Source organism: Schistocerca gregaria, chromosome 3, assembly GCF_023897955.1.
Source record: "Schistocerca gregaria isolate iqSchGreg1 chromosome 3, iqSchGreg1.2, whole genome shotgun sequence".
NCBI lineage: Eukaryota > Metazoa > Arthropoda > Insecta > Orthoptera > Acrididae > Schistocerca > Schistocerca gregaria.
Genome location: NC_064922.1, coordinates 193,227,160 through 193,240,797, shown reverse-complemented (window position 1 = coordinate 193,240,797; position 13,638 = coordinate 193,227,160). Strand labels below are relative to the sequence as shown.

General features: G+C 42.5%; 2 protein-coding genes across 3 annotated transcripts in view; one reads left to right on the top strand and one right to left on the bottom strand.

The window, feature by feature from the left end:
• The window catches only part of LOC126356291 (ubiquitin thioesterase trabid), a 105,779-nt gene extending 96,658 nt beyond the window's left edge, over positions 1-9,121 (bottom strand). The window contains exons 1-3 of one of the 2 annotated variants that reach the window (XM_050007185.1): positions 8,635-9,121; positions 7,391-8,498; positions 6,999-7,301 (exon numbers count right to left, since the gene is read on the bottom strand). In XM_050007185.1, the coding sequence (XP_049863142.1) occupies positions 6,999-7,301; positions 7,391-8,151 (1,064 nt within the window). In that variant the 5' untranslated portion in view covers positions 8,152-8,498; positions 8,635-9,121. The remainder of the gene's footprint in view (positions 1-6,998; positions 7,302-7,390; positions 8,499-8,634) is intronic. The other variant, XM_050007184.1, reaches the window with a different exon arrangement.
• Positions 9,122-9,322: 201 nt separating this feature from the next.
• The window catches only part of LOC126356292 (sideroflexin-1), an 87,415-nt gene continuing 83,099 nt past the window's right edge, over positions 9,323-13,638 (top strand). The window contains exons 1-3 of the mRNA XM_050007186.1: positions 9,323-9,562; positions 9,639-9,788; positions 9,874-10,044. Of these exons, the coding sequence (XP_049863143.1) occupies positions 9,561-9,562; positions 9,639-9,788; positions 9,874-10,044 (323 nt within the window). The 5' untranslated portion in view covers positions 9,323-9,560. The remainder of the gene's footprint in view (positions 9,563-9,638; positions 9,789-9,873; positions 10,045-13,638) is intronic.

The following is a 13,638-nucleotide window of genomic DNA, read 5'->3' as shown; positions in this document are numbered from 1 at the left end:
ATATTTTCCCATGTGGAAGTTTCTTTCTATTTTATTTACATCATCACATTACAGGCACTAAACAGCGTGGTCATCAGCGCCCAAATGCATAAAAACAGGAACACATACAGTGAAGGGACTAAGACGAACAGCGAACAAGAACAGCTAAATGACACAGACCTGCATAAGTTCCAAATCCTCACACACAGAGGCAAAACAAGAGGAGAAGGAACCCACTAAAAAGGAAACAAACAAGGAAATGAGAACAGAAACCGAAGGGAAACAAGGAGGTAATCGTGACTGGCGGACCTCTTACCTAAAACCTGGGTGAGCCAGTCACCCAGCAGCACATTAAAACCCTGTCCCTAAAATCCGAGGCAACAAATTGGACAGGACACAAAACTGTAAGACCTTAACTACAGTCGTTGCGTCATCTTGCAAAATAGATGGCAAATCCGGTGGCAAAGAAACCACTGCCCTATGGTCAGAGAATAAAAGACAGTCAAGTAAACTGTGGCGGACAGTAATCTGGACGCTACAAGCACTGCAGATTGAGGGGTCTTCCCGCTGGAGTAAAAAACCATGCGTTAAGGGACTGTGCCCGATGCGGAGGCGAGTGAGAAGAAACTCGCCCTGCCTGCATGACTGGTAGGACGTACGCCATGGCCGCGTGGTGGCCTTGACCAGATGCAGCTTATTTTCACAGCCACTCTTCCCACTGACGCATAACACGAAAACGCAGGATGGAGGTAACAACATGGAGGGGGACGGCACATTCAGCAATGTGGAGGGAACATGCATCTTTGGCAGCCACATCCGCCAGTTCGTTTCCCTTATTCCCACGTGCCCCGGCACCCAGCAGAAGGAAACCTTATTCCCCTGCCGTTGCAGGTGGAGTAGGGCATCATGGACGTTCTGGACGACCGTATCCGCTGGGTACAAGTGTTGCATGGTCTGAAGGGCACTCAGGGAGTCTGAACAGATGAGGAACTTAAGACTGGGAACATATCTCATCTGCTCCAATGCCCGCAAAATCGCAAACAATTCGGCATCCAAGATAGTAAATGCCGCAGGAAGCTGTAACTTGAAGACTCAATCAGGGAAAACAACAGCACAACCAACAGAGTCCCCCTGTTTAGAGCCATCCGTAAATACTGGTACATGGTCGGGATGCTGATGCAAAATATCATAAAATAAGGAGGTAAAAACAAACGACGGAGGGCAGCTCCTCCGGTACTCCGACAAGTCTAAAAGGACGCTGGGCCTCTGGAGCAACCAGGGAGGCAGGCGAGTAAAACCGTATTGTTGGGGGGCCACATGCTCCAAACCAAGGGACTCAAGCAAATGCTTGGCAAGAATCCCAAATGGTCTCGTTGCCCTGGGACAACTGGAAAAGAGATATTCCATAGGCGGTCAGGCAACGGTAGGGTACGTAGGGGAGGTAGGACAGGCAAGGAATTGATACACCCGTCGCACCGTGAGGAGTTTCTGCCGGAGGGAGAGTGGCAGTTCCCCTGCCTCAGCACACAGGCTGGGGATGGGACTGGTACGAAAGGTACCAGTGGCCAGCCTGATACCCTCATGGTGTACTGCGTCAAGAATCTCCAGATACGAAGGCCTTGCTGACCAATACACGTTGCAACCATAGTCAAGACGGGATCCGGCGAAAGCCCTATAAAACTGCAGCAGACACGCCCGACCTGCTCCCCAGGACCGACGGCTCAGACACTTCAAAATATTCAGGGCCTTCAGGGCCCGCAACTTTAGGTCTTTAAGGTGAGGCAACCACAACAACTTGGAAACAAAAGTGAGGCCCAGGAAACTCACAGTGTCTCAAAAGGAAGAACGGTGTCCCTCAGATGCAATTCAGGGGAGGTAAAAAGAAGTAGAGAACGATTAAAATGAACACACACACATTTGTCTGCAGAAAAGGTAAAACCCGTCTTCTCAGTTCATGCCTCTAATCGCTTTATCGTAAGCTGAAACTGCCGACTAGCAGCGACAAGACTGAAGGAAGAACAGAAAACAGCAAAATCGTCCGCAAACAAGGAGCATTGGACAGGACTCCGGATAGTGGACGTGATATTGTTAATGGCGACGGCAAAGAGGGTGACACTTAAAACGCTTCCCTGAGGAACACCATTCTCCTGCACGTACAAATCAGATAGCACATTACCAACCCGATATCTAAAGAGGAGGTGGGAAAGAAAGGACCGAATGTAGATGGGGAGACGGCCACGAAAGCCCCACTCGTGGAGTTGGAGGAGGATAAGGCGGCGCCAAGTAGTGTCATACGCTTTATTAATGTCAAAGAATACACCTAGACAATGCTAGTTATGTAGGAAGGCCTGCTGGATGGACGCCTCAAGCAGGGTCAAGTTGTCTATAGTTAAACGACATCTCCGAAAGCCACACTGAGAGGGGCTAAGGAGCTGCCTGGTCTCGAGCAGCCAAACCAGGTGATGGTTGACCATGCATTCCAACATCTTTCCGACACAGCTCGTCAAAGAAAAACTGCGATAACTACTGGGATGCGTTCGGTCCTTCCCCGGTTTGAGGAGGGGAATCAAAATCGCCTCCTTCCACGAGTCAGGGTACGTGCCGGATAACCATATCATATTAAAACAATTCAGGAGAACTTCCTTGGATGGCAGCAACAAGTGCTGCAGCATGCTGTACCAGATGTGATCATGACCAGGCGCAGTATTATGAGCCACAGACAGCGCCGAATCCAGTTCCCACATTGTGAAGGGGCAGTTGTAAGGTTCAGAATTGGGAGACAGGAAGTCCAAGTGACCCCTCTCGATGGCAGTGCGGTAGGAGCAGGAATCTGGATCGCAGTTAATAGTGGCAGTAGATTCCGCAAAATGCATGGCCAGTGTCTGGGCAATGTCTCCCGGCGCCGTGAAGAGACATCCCTGATGCAGCAATGCCGTGACATGTAGTTGGCTGAGTTTCCTGGAAATCCTCCCGATGGTTTCCCATACTTTCGTAGAACTAGTGGAGCGGGAGATGGAGTTAAAGAATGATTGCCATGACCGCCGTTTGCTCTCTTTAATCACTCGCCGCACTTTGGCCCTTGTCACCCGAAAGACCGCAAGATTGTCAGCTGAGGGACGGCACTTGAAGTGGCACAGAGCTGCACGGCAGGCTCAGATGCCTGAGCGGCACTCAGTGGTCCACCAAGGGACAGGACGCCTCTTGGGACGACCGTGGGATTGACAATTCAGCAGCATGGGAGATCACGGCTGTAACATGGTCTACCCATTCGTGGACGCAGGCACGGTGTTCCAAAACAGCCAGTTGGCTGAAAGTGTCCAGTCAGCTCTGCAGAGGTGCCACCAGGGCGGCACTGGTAATGCCACAGCCTCATCCAGGAGGCGAATCCAAAGGGGGGAAGTGGCCACTAGAATGGAGGTCAGCAACAACCTCCCACAGAGCAGAATCCGCGACTGCTGGAGAGCAAAAGGAAAGGTCAATAGCCGATGACGACCAGGAAGCAGTACAGATATGAGTGGGAGCACCAGAGTTGAGGATGCACAGTTCTTCAGATGTCATGAGGCTTTCCAGAATGCGACCCCTGGGACAAGTAGTCAGAGAGCCCCATGAAACATTATGAGCAGTGAAGTCCCCCAGAAGAAGAAATGGGCGGGGGAGTTGGCTAATAAGGTCTGTGAGAGCCTCAGAGTCTATCACATCCTGAGATGGTAAGTAAATGGAACAGACTGTGAGCCTCCGACCCACAAGAAGGTCAACTGCAAATGCTTGCAAGTCTGTAACGAGAGGGAGCTCAGATGAGGGGTGCATGTCACGGACAAAAACGTCAGCACCACCCTTTGCCCTTTCCCCTGTCAGATCATCTTTTCGATGTACAGTATAGCCCCGTAAAGAAGGAGCCCGAAAATGTGTCTCTTGGAGACATAAGCACAAAGGGCACTCTCGTACAAGGAGTTGTAATTCGGCCACATGCGTCCTGAACCCATTCAGGTTCCACTGTAATATGGGAGCCAGTGATCAGGGTGGCTAACTTTCACCCTGCCTCTGTGCTTTGGAGGAGAGCCCGTACTGGCCGGAGATTAATTCCTGGGGCGAGAAGATCGCCCCAGGTCGACATGAATGTCCATCAGCTCGGATGACGACCCACGGGAGATGTCAGACAGTACAATGGCCTTGTCATCGGACCGACCCTGACTAGTCTCCTCAGGTGGCAAAACCTTCACCTTTTGCATCTTTGTCTTGGGGGGCTTAGAATGCAGAGCCTTGTCAACAGTTGGAGCTTTACTCGCCTGGGCAGAAAGCGCCATATGGGGAGAGGCAAAAAGTACCCCAATGTCAGCAACCACAGCCTTGTCCGACATTGCGGGGAGAGCCACAGGTTGCAAAACAACCGCAGCAGCACAAGAGCACTGGCAAACACAGGTATTAGTGCTAACACTAGCAACCTCCAGTTGCGTAGCAACAGTGGCCATTTGTACCGGTTTTTTCAGAGCGGAAGCGAAAGAAGTTGTAAACACAGGAGGGTTGCATGGCCTCAAAGAGTTTCCTGGCCTCACCATGGGGGATGCGCTTAGATGTTTTAAACTCCTGTATCTTCTGTTCTTCTAGATAGATGGGGCAGATCCATCTCCAGACAGGGTGACTTCCAGAGCAATTCACGCACTTCACAGGGGATGAACAATCGACACCTTCCTGGCCAGGCTGACCACATTTACCACAAGTGGCTATCCTATTGCACCCCAACGTAGTATGCCCAAAGTGCTGACATTTAAAACAGCACATTGGGTTGGGGAAATATGGCTGTACTGGCAAACGTAAGAACCCTGCTTTAACATGCTCTGGGAGTCTCGGGCAACTGAACGTGAGAATAAACGAGTCAGATTTGACTAGGTCCCCATCGACTCGTTTCATAATATGCTGTATGTCAACAATACCTCCTTCTGTCCACTCAGATTTTAACTCGTCTGTGGGGATATCCACCAAGTCCCTACATGTCACAACACCCTTACTATAGTTCAACGTGGAGTGGAGCTCGGTCTCGATAGCGTACTCTTCGAGACAGGTTGCTATCCAAAGAGAAGCGACTTGACGTGAACTAGAAGTATCAACTAACAGAGTACCATTGTGCAGTCCTTAACAGATTTCAGTGTACCTGCAATTCCCTCAAGACCCTTGTGGTTGTAAAAGGGAGAAACTCTCTCAAAGCTACCCTCCTTCTGCTTAATAATCAAAAACACATTCAGATTATCAGCAAGTGCTCTGTTACGACAGTCTGATAAATCTCGAGCAACACCTGGTGCTGGAGGACTCGCAGCGCGAAGTCGCTTCTTCGATGGGGTGTGTTTTCCTACCAGTGGCCCATATAATTTGAAGACATCTGAACCAACTTGTCATGAAGCTCAATTTTGTCTTATTTATTGGGACTTTTATTTATTAGCAGTGAAACTTTATTTTGTCATGTTTTTCATTGGCAACAGCATTTGATCATTATTGTGGATAGTCACTATTTTCTAATAAACATTGTGAATGGCATAACCAACCCAGTCCATCCACTCGCCTGTTGCTCCACCAAAGTGTGTGGTGACGCAGTGGCTAGCGTACTGGACTCATTTGCGGGAGGAAAACAATTCAAAACTCCATCTGGCCATCCATAATTAGGTTTTCCTTGATTTTTCTAAATTGCTCTAGGTCCATGGCAGGATGGTTTCTTTGAAAAGGACATGGCCAATTTTGTTCCTCATCCGTTTTTTATTGGAGCTTGTGCTTCATCTCTAGTGACCGTACTGTCGATTGGACATTAATCTCAAATCTTCCTTCCTTCCCTTGTTGATCTATTACGGAACTTCACTGAAAGAAGTCCTTCTCAGGACATAGTGTACAATAAATGGGGCAGAAGGACAACTGAAATTATATTATTATCTTGTCTTTTGAACCATCTTCTTAACATAATCAAAATGGCAGACACCACTCATCAAAATTCAATTTCCCAGAACTAAAACCTTGTATTCACTTTCATTAGCTTTACCACCTAATGGTCAATCACCAGTAAATGATATGTAATGGGCCACCACCCCATGTATTTTCAATAGTTTATGTGTGGTTCTTCTATAATACACACAGAAGTATTCTGAGACTTGTATAAAGTAGTTAGGCCCTATTGTTAATTTACCTTTGAGTTAAATATTATGCAAATGTACACATCAAGCTCCTGTACAGGTCAATGTGTTATCACAATCTTTATATCACATTTGTTGCCTTTGTCAACTCAGAATCAAATTGTTACCTTCCAACCTAGTATAACCTCTGGCTACTTATCAGTCCATTTCACCACCCCTCTCTATTCACAATCATCTTTCAACATAACCTGAACCTGGGGCTACACTACAGATCATTTTGTCACCTTTAACTATATTCCTAAAAGACAGAAGCAAGATAATGTCAGTTCTCTCTTCCTCAGTAAGAGCAAATATTATGAGATATGCCATAAAATTATCATACTGCAGGTCAAAGGAACCTCTAGTAGTACTGGAAGGCTTACCAGACTTTAATAAGTAGAACCTAGTGGTAAAAAAAAGGGGAGAGGGACAACTTAATTTGTGTTATGTTGCACAGCAGAACCTTCAGTCAAATTTACAGAGAAACACCAAGTGGCACCAGACAGAGGAACAAGAGAAGGATACCAATACTTCCTTCTGGACACAGAGGCCAATAAAACAGTAAGTAGGCCTGGTCTAGGAAATGAGGCTCTTTTTGAGAACAGAAAGGTAAAAGTCAGAGGTAAGCCTAACAATTTCTGGAAAGTTTGCAGATGTAGTGTGACCCAAGAAGGAATCCACAGGTCCTCTATCAATGATTGATTGGGCAATAAATATGCTCGAGTAACCGTAGTTCTGAAGTAATAAATGAAACCATAATTAAGTCGATTTTAAAGCTCCACTAAAACCTATTTAAAGGTGAAAAATTTAATGTCTGGCCAAGCAATGTACCTAATTAAGAAACATAAAAAGTTGTCTTGTACTTACCGAATAGCTAAATGAACTAATGTGTGACCAGTATCAAATGCAGATGGGCGGTTGAGTAGTGCTACTTCTCTAGGGGAAAGTTGTCTTGTAGGGTTGCCTCCAGATGACAAGTATGCTTCAACAGGAGTAGGGTCTCCTTCAACAACACCAATGCATGCATCAAGCCAAGACCAATCAGCTTCACGCATTCTCTGTCTTATTCTCTTAACTCTTCGTTCATATTCACAATTGTTTGGTGACACAGCAGCAACAGCAGCTTCTGTAGCAGTCTGCGTACGTTCTGAGCGGCGAGAATTTGATTTACTGTCAACAAATACAACATAGTCTTAATTCTTAGTCCACATCCTATTGTCAAAAATATTTCTGGGAAATCAGTTACACCAAAGCTATACCTTTTACTGATGCCACTTTCTTCAATCAGTTGTGCTTGGTTCCCACCACCGCGAGAAGCAGTTATAAGAGATAACTCACGTTCTGGTGATGACACAACACTTCCTGTCCCGGAGTGCCTGTGTGTTGGTGCCAAATTGCTTTTACCTCCACTGGCCAGGGCATTGTTACCGCCATGAGGAGTACCACACATAATACAATTAAGTGCTTTTGGCCAGTTTTCATAAGTACAAGTACTACATGTCCATTTTATTATTTGCTGTCGAGTAGAATGAGATTTATCAGATGACCGTACTTTGACATTTTCCGACTCATTGACTTCCCTAGACTCAGACGACGGGGAGAGAATGCGTAATGGGCCACCTGCCAAGGATGATGCAGAAGTAACGGCTGAAGTATCACTTTTCTGCCCAATTTTTAAAGGTTGAATATGTTCATGAAGATTTGTTCCACCTGGTCTTGGAGAACGGCACTGTGTGCACTGTAGAGCCTTTGGCCAATTCAAATACGTGCAAGCACGGCATTCCCATTTACCATTATTTGCAGACCGATGTGTGTCACGGTGCGATGAACCTGATGCCAAACTTGGGCCACATGATGGGTCTATGAGTGATGTGGGTGGAGAATCATCACGTAATTTATAAATGTCTTCTCCAAATAATGGTTTTGCGCCTCTACACATGGTGCATTTGAGAGAAGACGGCCAATTTTCATATGTGCAATATTCACATACCCATTTTGTTGTAGGTGGGTCACAACTCATACTTATAACGAAAGAAACGATTAATCCTATTTAAACAGCAAACACAAACGCTCCAGGCTTTATGAAGGTTATATGCTGTAACTGGATGATAAATCTGTTGAGGAAATCTGGAACAAACACTATGTCATAACATTGTTGAACGGATTGCTGGACGGACTAACTGTAACCTGCATTCAAGTACGTGAATTGTACAAACAGGTTACAAGTTAGACAACGGCGTCGTTATCAAACTGCGGCCTTAGAAATAAAGTTCTTGGCCCAGTTGATCAAAATGACATGGTCATTATCGGACATAACGTTATCTGAATACTCGACTATTTCACTTTGGACATCACTTGTTTTACTTTCTGAAAGCGGAAACAACAATGGATTAGCATATGCGCTGATGACAGAACGATATACGACAAACTGTGTAAAAATTGACATGTCAGGAAATTTAGTCTTCAACTAAATACTATTTTAGAGAATCTGCGTTCTACTCACCTAGTTCACCTTCAACTCCAGTCAAATTTAACTTCGAGTTTCACTGCAGTGCAACATACTGCAGAATTCACCTGACGACTACAAAAAGCATGGGGGGATCTATTTTTGTTTCCTGAGTTCGTTAAGAGAAACTTTATGAAAAGAATGAGGACACTACATTCCCTAAAACACTCATCCAGTAATGAACTAAGGAAAACATTACGTCACAAATGTTGTAAAGCCATCTTTGAATTGTCTACAGTATCGATCAAATGAATCGAAATGTCATTCGATTTGAAGTAATATTTCTCGTTACGATATCAGTACAGCACATAGTTTTCGAATCCTGATCTTGCTCTGTGGTACACAATTACGATATTGTAAATGGCACGCAACGCACTGAAACAATGAATCTCTATAGATCATTAATTTTTCAATATAATATTTTCAAAGTTGACATGGAAGATATTTGCCTAGTTAGTGGCATGCAAAGGGTATCAACAATCTCGGACTGCGGGGGAAATTGAAAAAAAACACTCATTATCAACAAAGTAACATATTTGATACAAAAGGTCACTTTCTTATATTTACATCTAGGTCACCCAGAAAGGCTGTAATTAGATATATATGGTTCTACGCGAATGCCTACTCATTTCTAAAAATATAGTTTTAAGTAACGAAGCGTTCAAAAAGTGCATAACTGCATTGCTTTAGTATTTATTGAAGAGAAAGTGGACTGGAGATCAAGATGAAACTTCGCAGTCGTTATGGATCTTTGACAAAATGTTAACTCTGACTATTGCGACAGATGTACCGTCAGTTGTTTTTTGCGGTGTGTTTGTGTTAAGTAGTGGATTAATAGCAGTGATAAGTACTAAGTAGGCGAGGTTTGGAGTGAACGTAGCGGGAGGATCATTTCGGTGAACTTCAAGGAGTAGTAACAGAAAATGTTAGTTTCATTGTTAAAGAAAATGTTACTGGTGTTCCTCTGTAACCACAAGCTGAAAGAACATTTAATGTTATAGGACACCGAGGATAAATCTCAATGAGCCGCGATGGGACCAGTCCACGTATTGGGGCCGGGTGCGCCACTTTTTCGCAATAACTAATCCTTTAAATATCCTTGCATCAGAAGATGAATTAAACCGCGCAAAGGAAATCGTAGAGACATACAAGTAAGGTCGTCTGCCGAGTTACTGCCAAAACTCGTATAAATGCACTGACAGTCTTCATAATAGCATTTTTATTCCCTTTTTCAAGAGCTGGTGGTGACGTTGGTAATCTAACAGAAGATGAATTGTGGAGAGCCAAGGAACTATATGATTCAGCGTTTCATCCAGATACTGGCGAAAAGATGATGTTAATTGGTAGAATGTCTGCACAGGTTCCAATGAATATGACAATAACTGGATGTATGATGACTTTTTACAAGTAAGTTTATGTTGTTTGTGATTTAATATGCTAGCAGTTTTGCCGTGTCCAGTACATTCTAGCCTAGTCTGCACTACAATTATTAATAAAAATTGTCACCAAGAGTCAATACAAGTGGAGGAAAGTAACTTGTCAGTTTAGGCCGTCTTAATGTCATGGGTTAGAGGTGAAATAGCAACGAACTGTGGAAATATCAGTAGTAGCTTGTGTATGGCTATAAGTGCAATACCTGGAGTGGGGATGCCTAGAAGCAAAGTGCACCTGGAAATGGGGGAGTGCAGTAAGCTGAGACAAAATGTGGTGAGTCGGTTTTCAGCCATCGGACTGCACCACTGGTAATAAAAATCCCACTTTGTTGAACACGATAAGCTGCACATGTGTGCTCCATATTATTTCATGCTACTCTCTGTTGTTAATGACTGTTTTTCAACAGAAAATGCTATATATGCTTTCACTGATCAAATATTAGATGCAATGAATAACCGAACATCACCTATTGGGATATTTTCTGATCTCTCAAAGGCTTTTGATTGTGTGAGTCGTGAAATTCTTCTAGATACACTTAAGTATTGTGTTAAGAGTATGACACTGCACAAATAGTTTAATTCATACTTAAATGGAAGAATGTAGAGGTTTGAAATTAACAGTACAGATAGTCTACAAAAACCAGCTGGGGAGTAATCAAGAATGGTGTCCCACAAGGTTCAATATTGGGTCCCTTATTGTTCTTAATATGTATTAACAAGTTGCCACTCTGTATTCATGAAGATGGAAAGTTAGTTCTTTTTGCTGATGATAAAAGTATAGTAATCACACCCAAGAAGCAAGAATCAGCTGAGGAAATTGCAAATAATGTCTTTCAGAAAATTATTTAGTGGTTCTCTGCAAATGCACTCTCACTAAATTTTGAGAAAACACAGTTTATACAATTCTGTACAATAAATGGCATAATACCATTGATAAATATAGACTATGAATGCAAGTCTGTTGCTAAGGTACAATACTCAAAATTTCTGGGTGTGTGCATTGATGAGAAATTGAATTGGAAGAAACACGTTGATGATCAGCTGAAACTGTTAGGTTCAACTAATTATGATATTAGGGTTATTGCAATTTTTGGTGATAAACATATCAGTAAATTAGCCTACTAGGCCTATGCCTATTTTCATCCACAGCTTTCTCATGGCATCATATTTTGGGGCAATTCGTCATTAAGAGAGAAAGTACTCATTGCAAAAAGCATGTAATTAGTATAATAGCTGGAGCCCACCCAATACATATATTCACTTATGAAATTTGTCATTAATAACCTATCCCAATTCAAAAATAACAATGAAGTGCATAGCTACAGCACTAGAAGGAAGGATGATATTTACTATTCTGGATTAAATCTCACTTTGGCACAGAAAGGGGTGAATTATGCTGCCACAAAAATCTTTTGTCATTTGCCAAATTGTATTAAAAGTCTGACAGATAGCAACCAACATTTAAAAGCAAGTTAAAAGAATTTCTGAATGACAGCTCCTTCTATTCAATAGATGAATTCTTAGGTATGAAGTAGTAATTGTAATAATAATAATAATAATAATAATAATAATAATAATAATAACCTAATTATTTTGTGTAAAGAAAACTTATCTTTAAAGTGACATGTTCAACAAAATTACGAAATGTCATATCCGTGATCTATGGAACAAGGATTTATGTATGTATGTATGTATGTAGTTGGTGACATTATAGATGTGAAAGTAGACACTGTGTACGGGTTGTCAGGCGATAATTTGACATTGGGGTCGTGACATGTCAATTCAACGCAGTGCAGTAACATTTTCAACCTGACCATCTCAGATTTCTTTCAAATTTGGTGCATTCAGTGACCCAGATAATAGATGGAAATATATAGGTCTGTAAAGTTTGGAATTAATGTGAAATTTACATGTGTCTGTCACAACATAAATGACTGTAATTCTTGTTCTAATTCAGTTACAGCAATGAAAATGGTACCATTCGAAAGCAAACAAATAGGCCATTACATTGATATGCTACGTGGCAAATTTCTGAAAATTTTCATACCAAAGGTCTTTGACCTTGACCTTTGACCTTGAATTTCTCAAAACACCATATCTTCAATTTTGTTGGAAAAAAATTATTTACTTGCTCCTCCAGTATGTTACTATAAATAAGTTAAATATCCAGATGGCACACCAAAGGTATCATGCACAAAAAATTATTTTGTCAGCATCAGTACACTACCGAAATGAAGTAGGTAACACACATAAGTTGTTGTTGTTGTTGTTGTGGTGGTGGTGGTGGTGGTGGTGGTGGTGGTGGTCTTCAGTCCAGAGATTGGTTTGATGCAGCTCTCCATGGTACTCTATCCTGTGCAAGCTTCATCATCTCCCAGTACCTACTGCAACCTACATCCTTCTGAATCTGCTTAGTTTATTCATCTCTTGGTCTCCCTCTACGATTTTTACCCTCCACACTGCCCTCCAGTACTAAATTTGTGATCCCGTGATGCCTCCAAACATGTACTACCAATCAATCCCTTCTTCTAGTCAAGTTATGCTACAAATTTCTCTTCTCTCCAATTCTATTAAATACCTCCTTATTAGTAATGTGGTCTACCCATGAAATCTTCAGCATTCTTCTGTAGCGCTACATTTCGAAAGCTTCTTTCTCTTCTTGTCCAAACTATTTATCGTCCATGTTTCACTTCCATACATGGCTACACTCCATACATATACTTTCAGAAACGACTTCCTGACACTTAACTCTATATGCCTACTCGATGTTGACAAATTTCTCTTCTTCAGAACTGCTTTCCTTGCCATTTCCAGTGTGCATTTTATATCCTCTCTACTTAGACCATCATCAGTTATTTTGCTCCCCAAATAGCAAAACTTGTCTACTACTTTAAGTGTCTCATTTCCTAATGTAATTCCCTCAGAATCAGCTGATTTAGGTAAACCACATTCCATTAGCCTCGTTTTGCTTTCTCAAAACACACATTGTGATAAAGTACGATCCATAAGTAATATTGTACAAAAATATGGTTTTCATTATTATAGTGGTATTATGAATTATTTACATTAGTTTTAATGAAAAGGCAATGAAAAGTTAATAGATCTCTCTTAACAATTCGACAGCTAAATTGTTAATGTTTGCCAGATCTGATGCAGGGAAATTGTATGTCCTTCCAGTTGGTGTCACTGGATCCACTCTCGTGATAATGTCATATCTTCTGATGACACACGTGTCTGGTTTAGCAGGAAATGCAAATGATGGAGATGGTCCATGTGGATGCAAGAACCTTTACTTCATTCATTTCTTCACATGTTTGTAAGACACATGCAACACACCAATGACTGTCATAGATACAGGCAACATATCCATGTTTATTTGTTAACAGCATTTCATTCACCATAGCAATCACTGACTCTTCTCTACTCACTAAAGAAGCAGAATAGGTCTTTGTCTTTACTAAACCTTTTGTTAATAGGTATTACACAATGAAGCTTATGGGTACCTGGAATTGTCCTTGTATTTGTGAAACGTTGTTTCAGCTTAGCTGTATCTTCTTCATGATGGGAA